Source organism: Pagrus major, chromosome 8 (assembly GCF_040436345.1).
Source record: "Pagrus major chromosome 8, Pma_NU_1.0".
Taxonomy (NCBI): Eukaryota; Metazoa; Chordata; class Actinopteri; order Spariformes; family Sparidae; genus Pagrus; species Pagrus major.
Window position 1 is genome coordinate 20072802 of NC_133222.1, and position 24046 is coordinate 20096847.

Here is a 24046-nt window from a genome sequence, read left to right on the forward strand (position 1 = left end):
CTCAGCTGTGTCATGTCTCTACTTAATTCCAAAAAGGAGTACATGTACTCCTAAACTAATCATTTCCAAACCGGTAAAGAGCTGTCATCAGTGAAATTTTGTGATTATATCATTGTTAGAATTGCAAATGTGCACTGTTTTAATGTTTTTCAAACTAGAAGAGCGTTTTAACCCTGAACCCTGTCAGTAACCCCAGTTAATTTCAGTTAGCACCTGAACTCAGCAGTTCAGGGTGTGTTCCTAAAACTCATATTTTCCTGTTCTCAAAAAAACACTGCTTTTCTTTTTTTCACAGTTTTTATTGATAAGTCAGTTTGTGCAGGGCTTCAAAGTGTCCATAGCCATTGTGTTTTTCATGGCAAGAGCTGATTTTGTGTGCCAAAACTCACTCACATTGTCATGTACATGAGGCCAGGAGAATGTGTCACAGATAGTCTGTCTCAGCCTCGTGATACTGTAGTTTGTAGCTGGTCTCTGTGTTCTGTAGCTCCTTATTTCGGCGTCACTGTATCACACGTCAGTCACTGTACTTTGCCGAACAACTAATAATTGGAAATGTTTATTTTGCATCTCTAGGTAGCTGGAAGTCAGACACTGAAGGATTCAGGGAAACCTGTGAAGGTTGCAGAAAGTGATGTGGATGTAAGTACAAGCTTAAAGGATGACTTCACCAATTTTACACATTAAAGTGTGTTTGCAGGTCTTGGGGAGTACTACTGTTCATGTTGAAAAAAGTAGTATAAAGCCTTTTGTAGCTGCAGAGGAAGCTGCATGTAATCTGATAAATTGCCTCCAGTAATGTCACTCAGTGGCTGATGCATTGTGGGCGCCATGTGTTGAAAAGCAGTCTACTGCTCTAGCATTGGACTCCTGCAACACTGTTGGACTCATTATGGAAAGAAAAAAAAAGATCAAAATCTGTGCAGCAGATATCCGATGTTATTTTTTTTTATTATTGGCATCACTGGATGCAGTTTATCAGATTACATGCAGCTTCCTCTGGAGCCACAAAAGGCTTTATACTACTTTTTTCACGTATGCAGTAGTACTGTAAACACACCTTAGTGTATTCCATTTTCTGTACTTCCTTGAAATGAAATGTAAAAATTCTGGCAAATGTAGCCAATACATTTCTTATTTTCATGTCATTTGAGGCAAAGACATACCCATGTGCAATTTAAAGGGTAACTCAACCAATTTTACACATTAAAATGTATTTACAGGTCTTTGGGAGTTCTATTGCATATGTGAAAAAAGTAGTGTAAAGCCTTTTGTGACTCCAGAGAAGCTGCATGCAATCTGATAAACTGCCTCCTGTGACGTCACTCAGTGGCTAAGTTGTGGGTAATTTAGGTGCCAGGTTATAAAAAAGAAGATGAATGCGTGTAATAAAAATGAGGATATCTCTGGTTCTGCTAAATCGATTCTGATCATTTTTTTTTAAACTGACCATAATGAGTCCAACAGTATAAGAGGAGTACAATGCTAGACCAGTGGACGTCCTTGCAAAGCATGGTGCCTACATCACCCACAATGCAATTATCAAATTTCATGCAGCTTCCTATGGAGCCACAAAAGGCATTATACTACTTTTTCATATATGCAGTAGTGATCCCCAAGACTGTATATGTTTGCTATCATTAAAATAACAAATGTACAGGATTGTTCAGCCTAGTTCAGTTTTACTCTCTGAGTTCTGTCTTGTTCTGTTTTGTTCCACTCCAAACATTAACATGACATTTCAGTGTGTTTTAGGGAGCGGCGCTGATTGCTATGGTTCAATTGGGAGAAATGTAAGGGTAATTAAAGCAAAACAAAATATGGATGTTTTGGAAAATGTGTGGGAAGAGGTGCTGCACTATCACACTTCAGCTTCGAGGGTCAACCAGAACACAGAGAGTGTAAACACGTAAATGCCACAACTCTTTCAGTTTGATAATCCAAACAATTCCCTATGGTTTTTTTTCAGACAGCCTTATAGCCCCTGTGAAAGTATTCCTCAGTATCAGCTTCATACACAACAGTTTAAACAATTTATGAGAGCGTTGTCTGCGATGAATATTTGATCAGATCCAACAACAACATCACCGTGGAGACAAAAACAGGATTAATAATTTATTTGATGGAATATAAAAACTAGAGTTGTGTATAAAAATGTGTATGGATAAGCACTTTGTTCATATCAAGCTGTTCAGTCACAACTGTACTACATGAAAGTTGTGTTGTTCTTTTACCTCAGGATGATAAAGTGATCTAACCTTTGCCTTGAAATTTGCAGAGTGTAATCGGGGATTAATTAACAAAGCTCAGAGCCTTCCTGACACTGTAATTAAAAGTGACAGGTGGGTCGAGCCCACTTTGTGTAATGGGCTTGCTCATAGTAATTACACCTGCACAAGACCAGGGGAGCTGTGAATATAAATGTTACCAACACTACTACATATATGCACTCAAACATAAAATATATATATATATATATATATATATATGCACATAAACACATATACAAACAGAATCACTATACAAAGAGATACAGGTTCTTGTACACATAGGGATTTATCTACAACTGCAGAGACAAGGGGAAGATGTAATTAAGCAAATGGGCCACTTAATTACCAGAGGTCAACGCACTTTATCTGTGAGAGTGCAGGTTCCTACAATGCTCTGTCTACCTCCCTGCTCACTCAGCTCTGTGTCTCCCCCTGCAGGTGAAGTTAAGTCGGTTGTGCGAGCAGGACAAGATCCTCAAGGATCTGGAGGCGAGGATCAGCTCCCTGAAAGAAGACAAGGTACACGCTCTGCTAGAAATGTAGGCTTTCAATCAATCAAATGTTCTCATTCTGTCAGCCGTACTTAGTCAGTCTGATGAGTCAACAGGTGAAAATGTTAGACAATTACAATAAATATTAGAATGACGTGGCCACATTCAAGGACAACGTTTAGACTGCTGCTATTAGTTGAGCTGCAGAGGAGTTTGATAACAGACAGTGAGTCAGCTATCAAAGAGAAGAGCAGGACAATCAGATTTCACTGGTGGATTTCTTTCTTGATTCAGCATTCACAGTCATAGAGGAAATTCTTTTGAAGGAGAGGCGAGGATATTGATGTTTCTGACTCTGACTCACAATTTCGTGACTGGCAAAGCTAGAACGGCTGATTAACAGACCTGGACGGAAACACATACAACCCAAACTGAAGGCTCCAAATTCAGGCTGCACACACTTAAAATAAAATTTAGTACAATACTCAGTACAAATTATAAAGGTCTTGAATGAAGGCCTCATCATATACATCAAGGTGAGTAAATAAGAGGATGTTGAATGAGATCTCACGGTGGCTCGTGATCGACTGTAGAAACATGCTGCCCTCTGGAGGCGTCTTTGAATGCTACCTGCTGAATAGTGCAACATTCTGTAAGGGAAGCAGGTCTTTGTATCGTTGGTTGACCTCCTGCTGCATGACTCCACACTCTTTTAGGACAAGCTGGAGAGTGTGCTGGATCTGTCCCACCAACAGATGGAGCAGTACCAGGAGCAGCCAGCCCACGCCCAAAAGATTGCCTATCAGCAGAGGCTGCTGCAGGAGGATCTGGTCACCATCAGGGCACAAATATCACGCCTCTCCACCGTATGTAGGCTTTTGTGTATTTGTCTGTGGTTGAGTTTGGTGTATTTATAAAGATATTTTTTGAAAATGAGCATATATATACAATGTATACATCACACAGATGTATGCAAGAAAATGGAAATGTATGTGTGTAAATGTTTAAGGGCATATTTGTGTGTTGTCATTGCCTTCTCTTGAATATATTGGACCTAGATGGCACTCAGCTTGTGGTGCTCAAAGTGCCTAAAAAAATACATTCGAAAAAACTCAACAGCAATGTATCTTTCTAGAAATCATGACCCGGTTACTCAAGATAATCCACAGACCTTGTTTTGAGCAGTTTCATGTAGAAACTATTTTCTTTATATATATATAACTACACCCACTGACCACCATAGAAGAAAGGGGATGTTGCTGTTGAGTTTTTCCACAGAGAGAGGGCAGACATCTCTATAGCTGATATCTCCAAAATTTACAGTCTGGATGGATAAATATCACCAAGAGTAAGAGGATGATTTGGGGGTGGAATGTCCCTTTAAGGCACTACTGTATATTTAACGAAATACTTTTTGTGTGTTTGTGTAACGCAGGAGATGGCACTGGCCTGGGAGGAGTACAGCAGGCTGGAGAGATCTGTGGAGCAGTTGAGGATGGCGCTGCAGGCACACATGAACCACAACGCCACCCCTCAGGTGAGACCTGGAACTGCAGCTCAGAGCAGATTCATCTCATGACTGTTTCAGTTAAAACATCTACCTGTTCCAACAGGCTGGGTTTTAGCATACAGTATCCATGGTTTCTGATCTGTTTGAATTTAGTTTGTGTGTCATTTTTTCAGAAAATTTAAAATCTTACATGCATCTTTTTCTTTTATAAAAATGTCAAACAATCCCCCCTCAGTTCATTGATAGAACATTTAATTTAGAACGATTCACAGATGAAATTTTTATAGAAAGATCAAATCTGTGAAAACCAAGTTAAACAAAACCAGAAGTGGAGTCAAATGTGTGTTTACATCTGTATGTCAAACTGTAGCAAGAGAAAGGTGAGATGAAGCGCGAGCTGTGGAGGATCGAGGACGTGATGGCGGGACTGAGTGCCAGCAAAGCAAACTACATGATCACCATCGACTCTGTCCAGAACCCAGGTCGGGAACCACAGCAACCCAGAAGATATTATCAGCAAATACAGTTAGAGTTGCACATTGACTAAATACTGTATATAGGTTAGTTGGTATTGTTCACATATTGTAGTCATGTCAGATTACAGTATTTTTTGTAGGATTATGTTTTCTCTGTGGCAACACTAATAATTCTTGTCTTAGTTTAGAGTTCTGCTCTGTTCTAAAGATCAGATGTCACAGTATGAGTGGAAACGACAATTGTGTAGCTTGTGGCTGCATTTATTTAAAGCTGTGTCTAATGTCTGTCCTACTATTCTTAGTGAAAATGTGGTCAGACATTCCCCATTTTTCTGACTGTAAATCCATTTATACCTGCTAATATTTGATTTCTCTGTGTTCACACACCCCTCCAGAGAGGAAACTAGTGCCTTCAGTGTCAGACCTGGCAGTGCCTTCTCTGAGCACAGAGGTCCAGCCTCCTCCTCGCAGCTCCATCCCCACCATCCTCTCCCATACTTTGCCTCACAGCACAGTGCCAAAGTGGGTGAGTGTCCCTCTTCTGCTTCGAAATGATGCAGAGCAGAGTATACTTCATGTTAATTTTCAGGAATTGTAGGCTGGATTTAGTCTGATGGTGTTAAAACCTTCACCAAAAAAGGGTTATCAGTTATATAGCAGTACTTATGGTACTTCTAAAATCCTTTTCTGCCTGGTTAACGTCCAGGCAGAGGACACCGCCCCACCGAGGCCACCACTGCCTCGCCTCTACGACTACGAGGAGACGCCCCCCGTGGTGCCTCCTCTACCCAGAGAGGCCTCGGTCATCCGCCACACATCGGTGCGTGGGCTGAAACGCCAGTCAGATGAGAGGAAGAGGGATAGGGAGAGCGGGCAGTATGTCGTCAATGGAGACTGTAAGGTATGCTGCCATTTAGGACCTAAGAAAAATCTGTTACCATATTTATCGCAAAGGCACTAATCGCCTGTATACATACTGTCTTTCTGTCTAACCCTTTCTGGTGTCAGACTGATTTGCGGTCATATCTGAGTGAACCAGAGCTGCCAGGAATAAGCCACCACAGCGCCGGGTCTGACGTTGACTACCAGTATTTCCAGAGCAAAGGTAACTGAACAGTTACATGTAAAATACATACATTTAACACAGGATACAGACCTTTATAACACCACACCATACTGCCAAATATCATCCTGTCTTTGTACGTATAGACTCCAAAGAGGTACAGCAGAGCAACAGGTAGTTATTTCTATTGAAATAAACTTGGTTTTGTTGTTAAGGATAAAAGTATGAGGACAATATACTTAGCAAGCTTTGATTAGATTCATTAGAAACTTTGAATATGCAGTTGACAAGTGTATTTATGTTCAGGAAGACACATATTTTTATTAGAAATCCAATCTATTCAGACTAGAGGATTCATCAGTAAAACATGAAAAATGTCGTACTTGTCTGATAATAAATTATCCCTCAGTAATAGAATTTATTGTCACCTACAAGAGGAGCATAATATATCAAAGAGATGGATCATCCTCTGGAACTTTATTAAAATTCTTCTAAATCTTGAGACATTTCTTTATAAAATAAAACAAATCTCAGGTTGTAAATGTTGTAATTGTGTAAATGTTTAGCAATTAAGTTGAGGCATTTATATTCAGCGTTGATATATTGCACATTAATCCTCACTCCTCATTCACAATGGAAACCCTTGTGTATTTTGTTTCACCTGAAGTATTCATTCTGCATTTTTACCAGTTATAAGATGTTTAGTTTTTTATTCTGTCACTGTGTTTTCACTGTGTGACCTTGCTGCTTTCTTCACTTTGCAAATGAAACACTAAAACAAACTTTGCTGATGCTGATGCTCAACTATGTCTGGTAGGCTCATCGTCTCGACAGAACCAGTCCACCTCCATCTCGTCCTACGTCACCCTGAGGAGAGCCCCCGGGAGCTCTGCAGCAAGGGTGAGTCAAGATATCAGAAGTGGAGGTACCTGTGATCAGCTGAAGACATGTAGGGTTTCTCAGTATTTAAAAAAAAAAAAAAAAGGAAATTCAGTTTCAATCGTATGTTTACTGGCAAGTTTAGGGTTTTAAATGTGAGGCTTGACCATAGTAAAAGATTCTGAATAATATACAGCAATAACTTCCTCATGTGTTGCAAATAATACCTTATCATAGAATTTAAAATGTCTGTATAGCATGTGATTATTAAATATTTGTATGAGCCACATATTCACATACAGATACAGAAATATACAGACATCTAGAAATATTTACAGAACAATTTATTGACATGCAATACAAATATTAGGTATTTGATAGCATTTGATATGCAGGTTGTTGATTTTGAGTGTGAGTGATAGCCAGTCTTTTTTTGATGACCTAAAGGATTAAGTGTTTCTTTATGGACTGGGAAAATTGTCCTACTTCTCTCTCTCTCTTTCCATCTTTCTTCATTCCCTTTTTCAGCCGGAGAGACCTAAGAGTGCCTTTGAGCGTCTGTCCTCACCAACAGAAGCCCTGCAGCTCCCGAGCACTCGAGGGCGGATGACTGCCGAGGAGCAGCTGGAGCGGATGAAGCGCCACCAGAAGGCGCTAGTTCGCGAGCGCAAGAGGAACCTCAGCCAGGGCGAACGCTCCTGCACGGGCCACTCCACCTCCACTGTCACCACCCAGCGTTCCTCCTCCTCCTCCAGGCTGCCCTCCAACACCTCAGATCCTTCTGCCTCCGTACGTTACCCCCCATCCTCGCGCAGCAGCAGCAGACACAGGGAGCACCATGTTCACCACCACTGCTGCTATGCCACCCTCCAGCCTCCTGCCACATAATAACCTAGCAGGAATGCTAACATGCTAGCACTCTCTGCCTTGTGTAACCCATGGTTGTTTGACGTTAGCTGTGAGCACTAACAAGCTAAAGGGCGGGACTGACTGTGGCTGGCTAGCTAGCTTGGTTAATGCTTTAAGACCAATGGGAGACAAAAAGAGCACATGGGATTGTGGGGAAATCTTGGCTAGCTTTGGACCGGGACAGTGTCACTCTCTGTTTAATACATTTTTTTTAAAGGTTCAGGGGTCACTTTAACCCCTTGCTACCACTGCCCCCTGGTGGGACCTCACTGACACAATTCTGAATGTAAATCCATTGAGAAAAGAAGGGAATGGAAGGCATCACTCTGCCTTCCTTTCTCTATTTTTATCACCAGAAAGTAGAGAGAAGAGCCCATTTATGTACATCTACATACTGTGTACTTGTACACTTTTATTTATTTACTGAGGGATATTTTCAGTATACAGTTGTACAGTTATATTTTGTAGAGATTTGGTATATAGAGCATATAGAGGGAATGTTGGAAAAAGAGAAAATAAGTATTCAGGTTGATGAAATGAAGAAAGAGGCAATGCTAGTGGCAAAAATCATGATCACACCTCCCTTCTTTCTTTTCCTCAAATGAAATCTAAGTGCCTTGTTTTGCTGATGATCTTTTTTGCCTTTGTCCCAAATTTACCTCCTTAATCAACATCTGATTTAATCATGGTTTGTTTGCAGCTTGCATCTCCACCTCAGAATCATAGAAATGATGCAAGAGCTAACTTTAAGGTTGCTGTTCTGTGTACTAGCAGAACTCAGTCAGGAAGATGCAGGGACTCTGTTGGTTTTAACCCGCTAAAGGAACGCTTTGACATTTGACCCTTGGTTTCAGTAAAAAATGCTAACAATGCTAACATGCCTGGGTGAAAAAAGGAATACAGTGAAATCTAAAATGTCAAAGTCTTCCATTAAGATCACGTCACATAATAACTACCAGTTTGGTATTATGATTACAGACTAACACACAGACTGCGGTGAGAGTCGGACCACATTTCCCATTAATCCTTGAAATCAAATTTCGCTGTAACAGTGAGCAATACAGGCTGTAATCCTCTGCTACTACTTTTCACTTCTTTTTAATGCATATTAGCATAAACGCCAGAGCATATTTTATTTTCTCTACTCCACCAGCATAAAACACGTTTACACCATTTTTATATTTGAATTAACATCCTCATTAAAACAGCCTTTTCTTGTACAGACTACAAGGATATTTTTATCGTTTGACAGTGGTTAATAATTACATTTGCCACAATTAGAGTTGGGGAGAGAATCTGTACTCATATCTGAGTACTTTTAAGTGGCCTATGCTGTGCTGTTTTATGCATCATAATATACAGGACAGGCTCAAGCAACTGGGCTGAAATGCAATAGAAAAATAAAAAAATAAATGTAAATAAGGAGCGGACAACTTTGTCATGGGGAATCTGTGGGAAGAGTAAGAAAGGAGCAACACAGAGGAAATATTAGACAATTTGGGATCTTTTTCAATCAGTGTGTCTTTTTACCAACAGAATCTCAAAAAATGGTGAAAAATAGCTAACAACAGTTCAAGTTGGGATATTCACTTTACGATGATATAAAACAGAGAAGGCAGCAAAAATCTGCAAGTGTTTGGCAGTTTTTTTACTTGGCAAATTACTGAAACAATTAATGAATAATCAAAACTGTGAAGTTACTGTAGATAAATAATCTCTACAGTACTGTACATGTAGAAGATAAATCAATGTGGTTGTCATACTCCACATACAGTTTTGGTTCTCCGTGGAGCTGCTGTCCGCTCCTTGTTTTTCTTACGAATATTAACCTTGAAAGTTTTTCCACTAGATTGCTTTTATCCTTCCACAGCTACATACAATATAACAGATCTAAGAGAAAATAGTTACAGGAGGTTGCTCAGTTGAAGAGTAGAAATATATTAGAGAATTTAGAGACGTGAACTGCTAATCAGAACCTAATTCTATGTAAATGAGAAGCAACGCACAACTCTTTTCCCTTTTCTTTTCTATCATGTAGAGATTTGCACTCGACAATAAAGAGTTTCTTGCTTCTGAACCTCCTCTTGGCTGTGTTCTTCCTAATCTGCTGGGGGTTTGATGAATCTGTGTCTGCATGGTGTTCTTTCTCTCTGTCCTTTTGTGTGCGACTGATTCTCCTGAGCACAACAAGGCATGGGATGCAGTGTTTGTCAGAGCATGTGAACACAGCAACAGATCAGACCCTGCTGCAGACAACTGGAGCGGGAAGGATGCATGCATGGCTTTGATGCTCCTTGGATGATTACTCACAAGTACCCGTCAACACACACACACACACACACACACACACACACACACAGTACACACGAGGGAATAAAAGTATTTTTATAGATGCAAATGTGCTGGAGTACATTGGAGAGGAGGATGTGGTATGTGTGTAATTACAGCTTTCAGTAACAACTAATCATGTGTGTGGGTCTGCTCTGTGGCTCTGTGGTGATAATACTAAACATCATATCTGATTTCCATTCAGTTCAGAGTTTGTCTCCCTCTACCTGAGGCACGACCCACTGCAGAGACGTTACATATTTAACTAGAGAGCCTTTCTGGCATTTCTGTAGCCCGCTTTTCCACCAGCTATCTCTGGTTCTTTAACAGTTCTGTTCAAGATTCTTTGTGCAAACCAGCCCGTGTTTTCTCTGGTTTACAATGGAGTCGGGATGGGACAAACAAAGATTTTTTCTCGATAAGAAATACTTGCAATAAGTCGATCAAACACAAGTTAAATCCAATATTTGTAAATACTACAGAATCCAAATGAAGAACAACAGTTAGATGAAGTTACCAACATTTATTTATCCTTTATTTGTACAGGATGATCCTAATGATTTATGATTACTTATTTTAAGAGTTAAAGAATATTTTTGTCAGGACAATATCATGAATCATGTTGGGCAGAGTAATCGTGACATTAAATCTTCATATAGTCCCATGCCTATAGCGGAGACATTGTAACAACGACCTGTAGAATATGACACGCCCACTTCATTTTCCCCTTCAGGTTAAGGAAAATCTGTATTGTTTTTAGATCAAGCTGGGAACCAACTTTTCAGGTTTTTGGAACCAATTTATTTTTGGTTAAAGTCCTCCGAAAGGTTCAAAATTAGGTGTGTGGACCAGAATGAAACCAGTTCCTTAATGGTGGAAAAGGGGCACGAGTGCTGAATACTGCTGTATACACCAATATACAATATATATAAATTATTGAAACAACTTGCTAAGAATCTTAAAACTAGTGAGACCATGGTGGAGATGACCTCCTTCCTCTTACCACAGTGCTATTGTCAGTGCTATTTCATATTTTACCCAGAAGCTGCACTGCTTTTAATTCACAAAGAGATTGCCACTACTCTCTTTTGCCCTGTCTGCCTCTGCTCCATGCCTTTTCGCTTTTGCTTTATGACAGGTAAAAACATGTTGTAAGTCATTTTTATTAACCTTCACTGTCTGTAAAATACTAGGGGCTGCAACAAGCGACAATTTTCATTATTGATTTATCTGCAGATGTTATTCTAGATTAATCTTTTGCTCAAAAAATGCCTGAAAAAGTAAAAATGCCCAAGATTATGCAATTTTTTCTGATCATCAGTCCAAAACCCAAAGATATTCAATTTGCTATCATGTAAATGAGAAATACCAGCAAGCATTCAAATTTGAGTAATTGAACCAGTAACCATTTTGTCTCCAGTAAAATCTGCTTGTTTTACTGATATCAATAGCTCAGAATCAATTTTCTAATCATATAAAGTATCCAAAACATTTTTGAACACATACCTCAAAACACTGAGGTTTTATGATTAATATATATTTACTTTATCTTTCCTGAAAGACTCATATCTGATGTTATGATATCAGTAAACCTATTTTCTGCAGTCACCAGACCAGCTAGGTAATCCTGACTCCTGCCCCCTCACAGGTGTTTGATTGGCAGGAGGAGCGGCCTCTGGCAGAGGGTCAGAGCGATGAAGGGTGGAATCAAGTGAAAGAGAGAGGGAGGATCGCATCAGATGAGTGGGTGAAGGCGACGGCCATACGCATACAAGAGGTGGATGTGGAGCCCTTTGACTATGACCTGGACATCAGCCGGGAGGTAGACACACACATCTGCTTGGCCAACTACCTTTGTCTTAAATTCGTGGTAGTTTTTAACATTTTTTTTAAAGGTTTTAATTTTAGTTGAAAAGGTTCAGCTGTGTAACATAGCATTAATACCTGAGGGGGAATTCTTTACTGTCATTGTGGAAAAGGTTATAATTATTGCCTAGCAAATTATTTTAATATCTGTCGTATAAAGAAAGGAAAAATAAGAAAACAGGACAGTTTTGGCATCACATCCTTAACATATGGGACTATAAGACTGACTACCTCTCTGTCCAACATGCAGCTGTCCAAACCGCAGAAAGTTCCCATCCCAGAGCGCTACATAGAGTCTGACTCTGAGGAGCCTCTGAGTCCAGAGGAGCAGGAGGAACGCTTCCGCCGGGCTGAGCGCATCAAGAACATCCTGGCCAAGTCCAGGTAGGAAGCTCTCAAATAATGACACTGGAGCTGGGCTGTTTTTTGTTTTTGGTGTTCTACTTTACCACTGGGTTGTGTCTCTGTCCATTTGTAGTCCTGAGTGTTTGTGTCCTTTCAACAGTGTTCAGAACATACAGCCGTCATCGCTGCTGGACTTCAGTGAGCTGGACTCAGCTCTACAGCAGCAGGAGAGGATCATGAACGTGTCCCAAGCACTGGCCTCCGAGGCTTCACGCAAGAGCAAACTGGTCGCAGGTTAGTGCCCTCACACCTTCATTAACATCATGCATCCCCCAGCCCCTAAAACTAAACCATTGCAGCTATAAAACATGTTTTCTCCTTTTTTATAACCCTAACCTTTACCCTTAAAACAAATCAGCCCTAAAACAGTCTCATGAAGAAGACTCACCAAAAATGTCCTCGTTTCCTTTAAACCTAAAATAAATAAAACATGTTCTCCCACTACATGAATTTGCAGGAGTAGCTGCTATTAAAGTTACCTGTCTACCAATCTGTTGTTGAAGAATAAAGCTGCAGTCAAAATACATTCTTAATTTACAAATGGTGGTATAGTGGTGTAAATTTAGCAGGAATCATCCTAGATTACGATCTCAGACAAGCAACACATTATTTGTCGTTGTCCCTGGTGTGCAGGGACTGAGTGGCTGGAGAGTCCGTGAGCATGTCTGGTCCAGGTATACCTGCCATTTCCCTTTTTGGGTGGTTTGTATTGTGTTGTGTGTTTCAGTATATGCTGTTTGATTTGGTTCAGGAATGTGCACAGATTCGTGGCAAAGGAGTCTCAAACCTAAACTGAGAAATAGTCACTTTTTGTCTTTAAAATCTGCTGATGTAAATAATATCTCAAAAGAACCACAGATAAAATTCTGTTGCAAGTTAACCTGATATTTTATTTCTGTCTCTGAAACAAATCTGTGCACAGACCTGCTTTTCTTTGTTTTGGGTTCCTTTCAACTGTCCTTATGGTCAGTGTGGCATAGGCAGGACTGCTTTGGTGAAATGTGGCGGCCTTCTTTGTGAACTGGTGTTTGGTGCGTGTGTGTTTGTGTTCACTGTCAATTTTTTAAAAATATACTTGATTGAACTCTTTCAGGATCATGCACAGTGGTTTGTGTGTGGCTCCTGTATTAAAGCAGCGTAGCTCACATGGGTTTGATTTCCTATTATTTCAGTTTAGATACACATTATATTTGCAAATAACATTTGAGCCCAATCTCCTGTAGGTATCACAAACTTTAAACTGTTACAATCTTAAAATCAAAATTCTTATGCAAATTAAATAAGTGTTTGATTTGCATACACACCCTTTTGAATTTAAGTCTGTGTCTGCACCTGATGTCCTGACAACAAGAAATACTGATTTTCTTCACTGTGTTTTCTTCCACTCAGCGAGAGCTTCTGCAGAGCACTGACCCACATCAACGACCAACGAAACAAAACAGAAAAGATTCTTTGTGAAGGGGAAGGATCGAATAATTTTTCAGCAGGTGCCAACTAATTGATTCACTTGTAACAAGTCGCTTTTTTATGAGTGAGAACAAGACACGTTTTTTTTAAAAGGTTTTGATCAGAGTTTTGAAATATTATCAAGTTTTCTTGCTTCTGCACTTACATTGCACAATTGTGTAACAATAATTTATAACACGAGTGAACTGCTTTTTTTTTTTTTAAATGTAATTACCTGTTTTGCTGTTTGGTCTGTATTTTTATGACTGAATAAAAAAAGAGTGAAATGAAAGCCAATGTCAACACGCTCGGATTAAAATAGAAATGTTTTGACATGAATCATTTATTTATTACATTGTTTGGCTTGACATGCTTCTACTGTCTTTAGCACTGTCACCCACTGATCACGGTCCTGTCAGTTGGCTCACATGCATTACAATATTTGAATAATTAAAAGTCATTACAGAAAATAAATATTAAACAAATACATTTGTTGTTCGTTTGCTTAACATGTTTGGGTCCATTATGCACTCATACAAACATTTCTGTCATAGGCTGTATAAAGTAGTAGTAAACATAGACTAACAGGATAATCTAAACATATTCATTTTAAAGGCATATTTGCATTTGATTGGTTATTCAGTGTTGTTACATGAGGCTGATATGCATTTTTGTCTTTTTATATTCTTTTATATCCTGTCCTGTGCAGAAAATGAAAGAAAGTTTCCAAGGGTTGGAAGATGTTTCAACTGCTAGAACATATAAGGACGCACACTTGTAATCAATAAACAATGTCTGACAAAACATTTTTAAAATAGGTCCACTCATTTGTTTTTCTCCAGAACCTATTCTCAGGGCCTCTGAGTTTGCAGTTGGTGCATGTTGAATAAACCTTAAAGGTTAATAATTCATTTACTTAGGTGTAGTCAAGTTGAAAATAATTTAAGTCATTGTATATGTGCTGTGCAGGGACCTCCTTGTGATTAATTTTTGATTTAAAAAAGAATTTTGGGCGTCGTTTCCTGAGCTGAATATTATGTTACACTACTTACACTACATTACATTTCTCAGGGAACTATTGCACTAATTACCAGTGCCAATGCTGCCTTCAGACACTAAAGGTGTGAATAAATCTGCATTTGCTTCTTGGTCAGAGAGCTTTCCTGCAGAAAACAAACACACTGCAAGTTTTTCACAAGGAAGGAATCATAATCATAATGGAGAATGCAAAAACAGCCTTACACAGAAACCATTTCCTCTTTCTGAGGACAAATGTAGTTCTAGTGTCAAGGACAAAACACACATTACAACTGACACTTGCTTTTATTGGTTTTCAAACAAGAAATCACAAGATGTACAATTTATATACCAATCATGCTGAATTACAAGCAATCCTGTTTCATTCAACACAATTTGTGGCAAATTCAGTGACTGTTAAAATGTTCAAACTAAATAAAACCTGGACTAAAGGCCATCTTAACATGATATAACACAACTCAACCAAAAGTTGACGTTTTCACCTGCAGACTTAATTTTTTGACAAAATGCACACCAGGATGTCATCCAATGATGAGTGTGTGTGTGTAGAGAGCAAATTTCTACACAGTAAAAAGGTCTGAAATGATGATCGCCTTTAATTAAACAAATAACATCAAAATGTACAAATTTGAGATTACAAAAACTAACTCTTCCCGCACGCCTATGCCGACTTCACAAAAGCCATTTTGTAGTTGTGTTTCTTTTCGTCATCGCTACTGTCTGAGCTGGGCTTGGCCTGTTCTGAGGTCTGTTCCTTCCGTTTAGGATTGCAGCCTTTGTCCTCCGTGTCTGTGGGTTCTTCTTCACTGGAGGACTTCTCTGGGTCGGTTGCTTCTGTCTGATTCTGCACAGGTGGGGGAGGAGACGGCTCAGGCTGTGGGTTCAAGAAAAAAAGAGAAGATTTATTTTTTTTACATTCATTTGTTTGACAACACATTTTAAAACCCCAGACTGTAAACAGATGCCCCTGAATTTTGGTGAATATCTAGTCTTAGGCAAAGGGACGACCTGTCATTTTGTAGTGATCCTGATAGATTCAAACATTATCATTTCCTTTAAGGCCTGACTATGGAATTCAAAGAGAATGCTGTCATGACACTTTGGAAAATTGTTCAGTGTTTTTGTTTGCGTATTACTTGCATAACAAACAACGACTGCACACTACCAGCCACATACTGCTCTGCACACATAGTTTGACACATTAGAGACAGCACTTCTCCTCCCCGTACCCTGGAAGACACCTCACCTCACTGAAACCCAGGCCAAAGTGTCTCCGGTTCCGGCCCGATAGCTTTCCATCCATACCCTGATGGTACTGCATCTCTAGCTGCTCGTTCATCTTTCTATCTTCCTGCCCTGCAGAGGAGACACCAGTAACAGCAGGCGCACCCAGCCAATACAGGCCTATCCATGCATGGATAGATCTGTGCGGCGGATGTGTAGTGGGGTAGCCGGGTTAATTGCATTGGGCATAAGGATGAGGCAGCATGGGTAAGTGGCAAAGGGGCAGTTGATAGGACACGTCTCACATTAGCAGAACAAATGCTGCATTTTACAAAAGCAAACTAAAGAAGCTCACCACTGCGGAAATGGGACGTCGACTTGTGGTCACCAATGACGAGGCGACCAGTGTGTTCTTTCTGGAAAACCAAAAAAAATCCAATTTTATATTATTCATCACAACTTCTCTAGAAGTTTCAGAGTGACTGTACTTGTCAAACAAAACTGTAATGTTTTTTATGCTATGGACTACAGGCCCACAGTAAAGTGGTCTGAAAGCGCAGTGGTCAACAATACAGAAAACAGACCTTGCCAGCACCCATCAAACGTAAAAACTTCTGTTTCCTTTCGTTACTTCCCAGATCAGCTGATGACCACTGGGTGGACCCATCCTGCTGAGGCAAAACATTGTTACCATTTGGACTCATGCGCTCAACATGAGCAGAATTTAAAAATAACACTCATTACTTACACAATTACTTTTTCAAAGCAGTTCATGAAGCATAAAACCTCAAATATTGGCATAACGGTTTGTAACATGCACCCAAAACAAAGCAATATGTAAATATATTAGAAAATAAAGAATATGGTGGAGGATGAAAGCCCCTGATGGTTGCAGAATGCAAATACACAATTTGATCATTAAAACACTTGTTAGAGAGGCGAAATGATCTTTACAACAAACATTAAGGATATTTTTTTCTTTACAACAGCAAAACTATCATTCACTGGTTTTGCAAAAACATTGCAGTTATAGTGTATGAATATGTGATAAAATATTGTAGAAACGGGCTCAAACATTTTTTTTTAACACAGTAATGGTGATTTGTATGCTATGTACTAACAATTGAACATATAACGTCAGTGGTTACTTAGAAGAGGATAATGTGAGACTACCAGTCAGCAATCTTGCTGAGTAAAACCCTCCAGTCAACATTGTCAAACGGACTATAGGTTTAAAACGAACCTGTTGGTCTTGACCACATTTGACACAACGTAGAACAATGTGTGGCATGTTTCGTGCAGTACATTTTAGAGTCAGGCTAAAAAGGCGAGTAAACTTTATGTTGACAACAGACGTGTTCAGATTTCATGACAAAGCTCTTGAAGCCTTGAGGTAGCAAGCACGCTAACGTGACGCTAACGCTGTCGATGTCATTAATTGCCTTCATCTACGCATTACGATAACATTTTATTATTTTACTCACTTCACTTGGAGACGCGGGTCGTTTTGTCCCATGTCTGTCCTCTGGAGAACTCATTATGACCGAAAGCTTTACTAAAATGTCAATGAAATACCATACCACTTAGCAAAGGCTAGCTGGTTTTGTCAACAAGCCTCTGTGTCGTCACTTCCTGTTCCGTTTTCTTCCTCGTTAGTGTTGCAGTCAGTTATATCAACTCTCTGCCGCCACTCACCGGTGGAATTAATACATCGCCCTTAAAAAACTGAGGAGAGCATGAGGAGACATAGACATATAAATATATTTTACATTTATATGTCTATGTGAGGAGGTGTCAAAGGATGACAGCTGCCGAAGAAGAAGAAGAAGAAGAAGAAGGAGGAGGAGGAGGAGGAGGAGGAGGAGGAAGGAGCAGAAGAAGAAGGAGGAGAGGAGCAGAAGGAAAAGGAGAAGGAGCAGAAGAAGAAGAAGGAGCAAAAGAAGAAGAAGAAGAAGAGGGAGAAGGAGGAGAAGAAGAAGAAGAAGAAGAAGAAGAAGAAGAAGAAGAAGAAGGAGAAGAAGAAGAAGGAGCAAAAGAAGAAGAAGAAGAAGAGGAAGAAGAAGAAGAAGAAGAAGAAGAGGGAGAAGAAGAAGAAGAAGAAGAAGAAGAAGAAGAAGAAGAAGAAGAAGAAGAAGAGGGAGAAGAGGGAGAAGAAGAAGAAGAAGTGTCGTATTGAACTGACTAAGGACGTTGGAACTGACAGGTAGAACAACATGGTCACATATCGACGTCAAAGCACTGAGAAGTCCTCAGAAGTACGGAGGGGGAACAGGTAGGCTACTTCTGTCAGACCACAAGTGGAAATGTTTTGTTTACATCGTGTTTGATTTCATTCAGCAAGTAGGCAACTATCTAACTAACTTGAATAACTAATTTACATAATAAAGTGCTTCATTAGGCTAACTAATGGTTGACTGTCCAACGCCAGGGAGCTTAAGGGACTTTTATCGATGACAGCAAGCCTAATTATTTTATGAACTAAAGTGTGTATTAGAAAATACTGCTCATCTTATCTTACCCTTGTAAGCCTGATTCGAAGTGTCTTTGATTCATCAACTGAGGAAAAAAATAAATGTAAATAAATATAAAGCTGGAGTATGAAACGATTGTCTCCCCCTTGTGGCTGTTAGGTTTCTCTGCATTAAGCTTGTGAGTTGTATTATTTAGAGGAAAATTGCAGCTACAGGTGTTCACACAGACACGTTTAAAACTCTGGGATACAGCACAATACAGAGGTTTATCTGGAGGGTGTAGGCTTAATCAGCAGCATGTGAACTCGTCCCATACTCCAGCTTTGAACAACAACAAAAAAAATAACCTAATCAATCTTCTAAATGTGGATTTTTTTTAGATTATATATCAGTAAAGGATGATTTGATTGTCTGGCGCCATTATTTCAGCTTGGAGCGTCATTAAATCAAATATTGAGTTTGGATATTTTAGTTTTTTGTAGGCCTTTTACTTTGTAACTTATTCTCATTAAATTACATTTAGGCTATCTGTTTATTTCACTTTGTCATTTCACCATCGACATGTTCTGTGGCCCTGCAGTGTAAAATGAACCCTCTATTGGATGACATGTACCAAAACCGCCAAAAGGTGGCGCCAGAGTAAGCGTAATACAGAAAAAGAGCCCAGAGGGGCTCACACCTCTGACAGGACGCTAAAACTCAATTTCTGCAACACAATCATCGAGGTAATGAACGAAAAGTTTGTGATTGGGCTTGTCGCCCCCTTTTTATACGATCAACGTTATGTCCAATTGATCAAGCTAAGCTCAAACCATTTCCTGTATGATTTTCAGCAAATATTATTATTTTTTTCACTTCATTATTTCTTGTGCAAAATGAAGATTAATCCAAGTTTCCAGACTTTACAGTATCGGCTGTGCTTCAGAGAAGAAGGGAGAGGACAATTTTGAAAATATATTTTTTTAATTTTTACCACATACATCTAATTTAATACCCAATTATTTTGTAAAAAAAAAAAAAGAAAAGTTTTTTAAATGCTTGATCACCACTGCTGAATTCCTTAATTCAAAATATTAGCACAAAGAAAACTTTACATGTATTTGTTTCTCCACAATCATGAACAGAAACGAAGATGCGACTGCACTTCATGTGTGTTTTGAAATCTGTGGTGATTTCTGTCACATAGAAAAAAAATGTCTGTAAGAAAAAAGTGGCCCCAGTAAAATTAAAGCAATAAAAACAACAATTAATATTAAACAATTAGTATTCATAGTGACAGCTAAGAGCAGGTGACCAGTACGCGCACGCACGCACATACAAGTGCGTTTAGGCTACATACACACAAACATACAGAGAAAAGGTGACAGAGATGAGCGGAAAAGTTGAAATAAGGATTAAGAGAGAAAAAGAAAATAAAGTGTTTTTGTATTTTAATGAAACGTTGACGTGAAGATAATGAGACAGAGACACGGACACAGATAAATAGAGAGAGAGAGAGAGAGAGAGAGAGAGAGAGGGAGAGGGAGAGGGAGAGAGTGAGAGAGAGAGAGAGAGAGAGAGAGAGGGAGAGAGAGGAGGGGTTATCCTGCCTCTGCCTCTTTACCCGACACTGTCCCGCACTCTCACTTAACCTCCACATTGTGCCGGACGGGAAATAACTTTAACTACTTTTGAGAAAAAAAAATCCTCCGAACGAGAGCTCCTGGGACTCAGCAGCACCTCTGAAAACGACGCCGAAGTGTTTTTATTTCACTTTGTGATCCTCGGCGGAGCGCAAACAGAGGAGTTACCAAAGCCCCAGACACGCTCCAGCGATGGTGACTTTACGCACGGGATTTGAAGGCTGTTTGAACTGACTTTGGTCTCGTCGCTGAAACTCTTGATCATCGCGCCGCCACAACAACCTTCAAGTTTGCCCAGAAACACGCAGCGAATGACGAATAAGTGACTCCAGGTAAGAGAAGTCCTGTTGCATCAATGTGGACAGCGCCGGGACCGTGAGCCGGCCGGCGCGTCCTCCGGGCTGCTTGTTTTTTAAAAGTAGGTGCGCACTCCGCTTATCTGTGCTTCACAACAAACAGCGATGACAGCAGCAGATTCAGGGGGCATCAGTGTCTGTAAACCTGCAGTTGGACCGTGATTAGACTCGGTCGACCCTACGTGACCTGCAAAAACTCACTCACATAAGACTGTAGTTTTAAAAACGTTCTGTATCATGAAAAAACACAACTAAATATTTCATATATTAATTTATGCATATCCTACTTCGACACCAAGGCATTAAAGTAAGTAGGTTTATAATAAAACAATAAGCAATAATAAGAAGCAACATCACGAGTCAATTGTCAATTATTGTTAATTACGTTTTAGCTTTGATAAACATGCAAATTAACAAATATAATTTTTTTCTATAAAATAACCAATGTTAAGTGTGTAATGAGAACATAAAAACCGTGTGGTTGTGAATTGAGAATCAAACTGAACATGATTATAAAAACCTTACAAATAGTTCTGATTTTGCATCACAGACTCATCTTCAAGCTGCTGATGGGAGGCTAAAAAAGTACAGTTACAACATAAAATCTGTGATTTTTTCTATGAGCATACATTTGATATCCAAACACGTGTAAATTAATGCATTTCCACTCCCTTTTTCCCAGTTGAATGTACATAGAAAATTGAATATTCAGGGTTAATTTCAGCCATAAAATATGCAAATATTTTGTGCAAGTGGTTATAGCAGGGTCCATCCTCCACAGCCCTGTCACGCACAATTAACATAAATGTTCCAGCAGTTTTTAAGCACCGAAAAATGGCTATAAATGCTCAGAACCAATTAAGAGATATTAAGAAGGAGTTTCTGAAGCGTCATGCGCAAAAAATCTGTGCAAGGACAGTATTTATAGGAGTAAATGCAAGAACATGAGACACTGAAGTTTGATTTTTATTTTTTATTTTTTATTTTTAGTTAAAAGAAATGAAAAGGCTCCTGAAGTCAGACCCTCTGGAGTCAGTGGGATGGCTCTCAGTAGTTTCCTCCTCGGCCACACAGCGGTAGCCTTCTGTCCATAATCGCTCTGCCGGACAGCGCCGTCGTCCCCGTGCGCGTCCCCGTCCTCCTCCTGCTGCACCTCCACAGACTCACATTTCAGCCGGCTGCGAGTCCGTGGTGCCCCGCGTCTCCACTCACATGTGTCGGAGTATAATACACAGAAATAGACAGTAGAGAGTGAGAGAAAAGTGGGAGAAAAGAAGAGGCGTCTTTAGGGCCCGAGTTAACTTTCCCCCCGGAGGTCACGCAGGCTGACCCTGGAAGAATGCGTGAGTCATAAATTAAAATAGACTCGGAGCCCCAACACGGACCCACTGGGAGACAATACCGGGGGGGGGGGGGGGGGGCGGGGGGGGGGATACAGGACAGTGTCCCAGCACGGCGGGAGAGTTGAGAAATAACTTGTAAGTTTATTTTTATTCCCTCTTTGCGATCATTGTCTGTCTCTTATGCTGGAAGTTCGGACCGTGCGTCTTTGTGATCAAATGTGCCAGTTTCACTTGTTAGTCGTGCAGCCTGATAGAGTGACAGCGCTGAGTTAATTGCGGGTGTGTGAACTTGAGCCATGCACACAGGCAGGGACACTTTCTTCTCCGGAGTGAGGAGCCTGCAGCCCGGACAATCAGCTGGGTCTGCCTCCTGCGTCAGAGTTTGCCCTGGTGGGTTCACGGTGAGGATGTGACAGGGGGTACAGGAGGACAAGGCGCACGACAACGGCCTGGATAAGGCTGATAGGGTCATTATAGGGTGTTCCCCATATTTAGAGCCACGCTACACCTCTCAGATAAGCCGCTGCTCGCATGCAGATAAGGAGCTTTTAGAGAAAAAGAGCGAGAGGGGGGAGAGAGGAGGGTCACACACGCTGGACGAAATGAGTTTGAAAGAGGAAGTCCGAAAGATTCACCATCTGATCTCATGTTTGGTGTTAAGCATGAAAGCGCATTTTTCCAGCAGCAGCTTTAATTGTTTTACGCATCCACATTTTTGTTTGCGCATCAAATCGCTCCTCTGTTCAAAAGCTATAATTGCCCGACTTGACAGATCCTCCAGTTGCCCGTTCGGACCTGCCCACAGCGGCCTGCGCAGTAAATCACAATTTCCAACAAGTTGTTTTAATTGTTTGGACTCTGGCAGAACAATTTATAGACCAGCGACCCCCCCTCTCTTGTAAGTGAGAGTGTCTGTCTGAAAAACAATCCGAGCAGGGGGGTCGCAGAAGTTGATCTCCTATGGCATTTTGTTTTGAGCAGGTGCTGCGGGTTGAAGTTCCCTCATAAGGTAAAGTGGCATTAGAGTGTCCAAATGGCAGACTTATATATAGGCTGCCAATTCAGCACATTGTCCTGGGCTGCAAGGTTGCGCTCTCTCCGCTGTCTGAGGGAGACCTGCAGCGATTTTCTTTCTTTTTTTTTTTCTTCCCCCCTTCTTCTTCTTCTACTTCTTCTTCTTCGGTGGGGATCCGCGCTGACAACAGGCGGACAAGCCTGAAAACAGCAGCCGGTCACTGTGTTGTGTGGTCTATAGTGATTCTGTCAGGGACATAAAATTACATGAGCTGTGCGTAAAATGACTATTTTCTCTGTGGCAAATGTGTATTAATCTCCACCTGTGGTATAGAATAAATTGAAATAATTCACAAAATGATTCATCTTGATTACAACCTTCTAATTTTAGTATTTTTAAAAAAACATTTTGCTCAGGTAGAAATGAAATTCATCATAATTTACAGGCCTGCAGCCTCACAGATAATAATTTTATCTATTTTTTTCTGATCCCATTTTCTGATTTGATATAGGAAAATACGTTTTCTGATTACATCTCTCACAACACACGCTCACTCTTCTTTTCCAGGATCAACACATGTTTATCTATTTTTAAAAAGCACTCATTTTAAACCAAATTCCGCTCTGAAAACATCCATTTCTCTGACTTTGCCTTCAACGTTGAGCCCTGAAAATGTGCACACTGGTGTAAATGTAATGCGAGGCCGACCTGCAGGATCTAATTCTCATACTTAGAAATCTATCCATTACTCACATGTTATTCTAATACGCTGCATATATTTTCTTGGACTCGGAGGGGCCTTTTCCTTTGGTGTGGCACAGAGGGACTCTTTAGTGGCAGAGAGAGGGCACAAGCCGCTGGGAAAGACCAGAGATTAAGAGATATGACGGCTGAGAGAAAGAGAGAGATGAAGGATGATGGAACAGAGGAGATGGAGGACTGAATTTTGAGATTGTGACTGTGAATCACATCTAATTACAGTTTTGGGGTGCATCACCTCCTTAACATTGCTGTTATTTTATTTACCCTGTCTGCTGAGCTGAACGCCCATCTTCCATCTGACCACTGTGTCGCAGATTTAAGCGTTTCCACATGTTGTTTTTTTGAAGATGTCGTTCACCTTCATCAGAAAACCGTCACTCCGACGTTCTGAGCCTGTGGCCGATCCGGACACTCCTAATTATTTGTTGTCGGGCTCTTTGAAAAAGACACCAGCCCCCAAATTGGACATGTGTTGTACAAACACAAATTAAACATTTAGCCCTAAGTATTTCTCCCTGGGTCCTAAGTGCATATTAGTCAGCTATACTTATCTCTGGCCCAACGCACACCCA

General features: G+C 40.3%; 3 protein-coding genes across 8 annotated transcripts in view; 2 read left to right on the top strand and 1 right to left on the bottom strand.

Moving 5' to 3' along the window:
* Positions 1 to 14449, top strand: part of plekha7a (pleckstrin homology domain containing, family A member 7a) — a 151572-nt gene extending 137123 nt beyond the window's left edge. For all 4 annotated transcript variants that reach the window (XM_073471314.1, XM_073471315.1, XM_073471316.1 and 1 more), the window contains 14 exons: positions 577 to 642; positions 2709 to 2789; positions 3478 to 3627; positions 4197 to 4298; positions 4642 to 4753; positions 5143 to 5273; positions 5454 to 5648; positions 5756 to 5852; positions 6628 to 6710; positions 7218 to 7478; positions 11575 to 11748; positions 12043 to 12176; positions 12298 to 12431; positions 13587 to 14449. In XM_073471314.1, the coding sequence (XP_073327415.1) occupies positions 577 to 642; positions 2709 to 2789; positions 3478 to 3627; positions 4197 to 4298; positions 4642 to 4753; positions 5143 to 5273; positions 5454 to 5648; positions 5756 to 5852; positions 6628 to 6710; positions 7218 to 7478; positions 11575 to 11748; positions 12043 to 12176; positions 12298 to 12431; positions 13587 to 13609 (1743 nt within the window). In that variant the 3' untranslated portion in view covers positions 13610 to 14449. The remainder of the gene's footprint in view (positions 1 to 576; positions 643 to 2708; positions 2790 to 3477; positions 3628 to 4196; positions 4299 to 4641; positions 4754 to 5142; positions 5274 to 5453; positions 5649 to 5755; positions 5853 to 6627; positions 6711 to 7217; positions 7479 to 11574; positions 11749 to 12042; positions 12177 to 12297; positions 12432 to 13586) is intronic.
* Positions 14450 to 14947: 498 nt separating this feature from the next.
* On the bottom strand, positions 14948 to 17531 carry c8h11orf58 (chromosome 8 C11orf58 homolog). 2 transcript variants are annotated; one of them, XM_073472039.1, is made up of 5 exons: positions 17390 to 17531; positions 16490 to 16573; positions 16261 to 16321; positions 15928 to 16037; positions 14948 to 15555 (listed from the first exon to the last, which is right to left on the bottom strand). In XM_073472039.1, exons 1-5 carry the CDS (start codon positions 17441 to 17443, stop codon positions 15343 to 15345), a joined length of 522 nt encoding a protein of 173 aa, XP_073328140.1. In that variant the 5' UTR covers positions 17444 to 17531; the 3' UTR covers positions 14948 to 15342. The 2 variants fall into 2 exon arrangements, with proteins under 2 accessions (XP_073328140.1, XP_073328139.1); XM_073472038.1 differs by having other exon boundaries at positions 16490 to 16576; positions 17390 to 17524.
* Positions 17532 to 19977: 2446 nt separating this feature from the next.
* Positions 19978 to 24046, top strand: part of LOC141001389 (transcription factor SOX-6-like) — a 120819-nt gene continuing 116750 nt past the window's right edge. Inside the window, exon 1 of one of the 2 annotated variants that reach the window (XM_073472452.1) lies at positions 19978 to 20330. The gene's annotated coding sequence lies outside the window, so the exon portion shown is untranslated. The remainder of the gene's footprint in view (positions 20331 to 24046) is intronic. The other variant, XM_073472453.1, reaches the window with a different exon arrangement.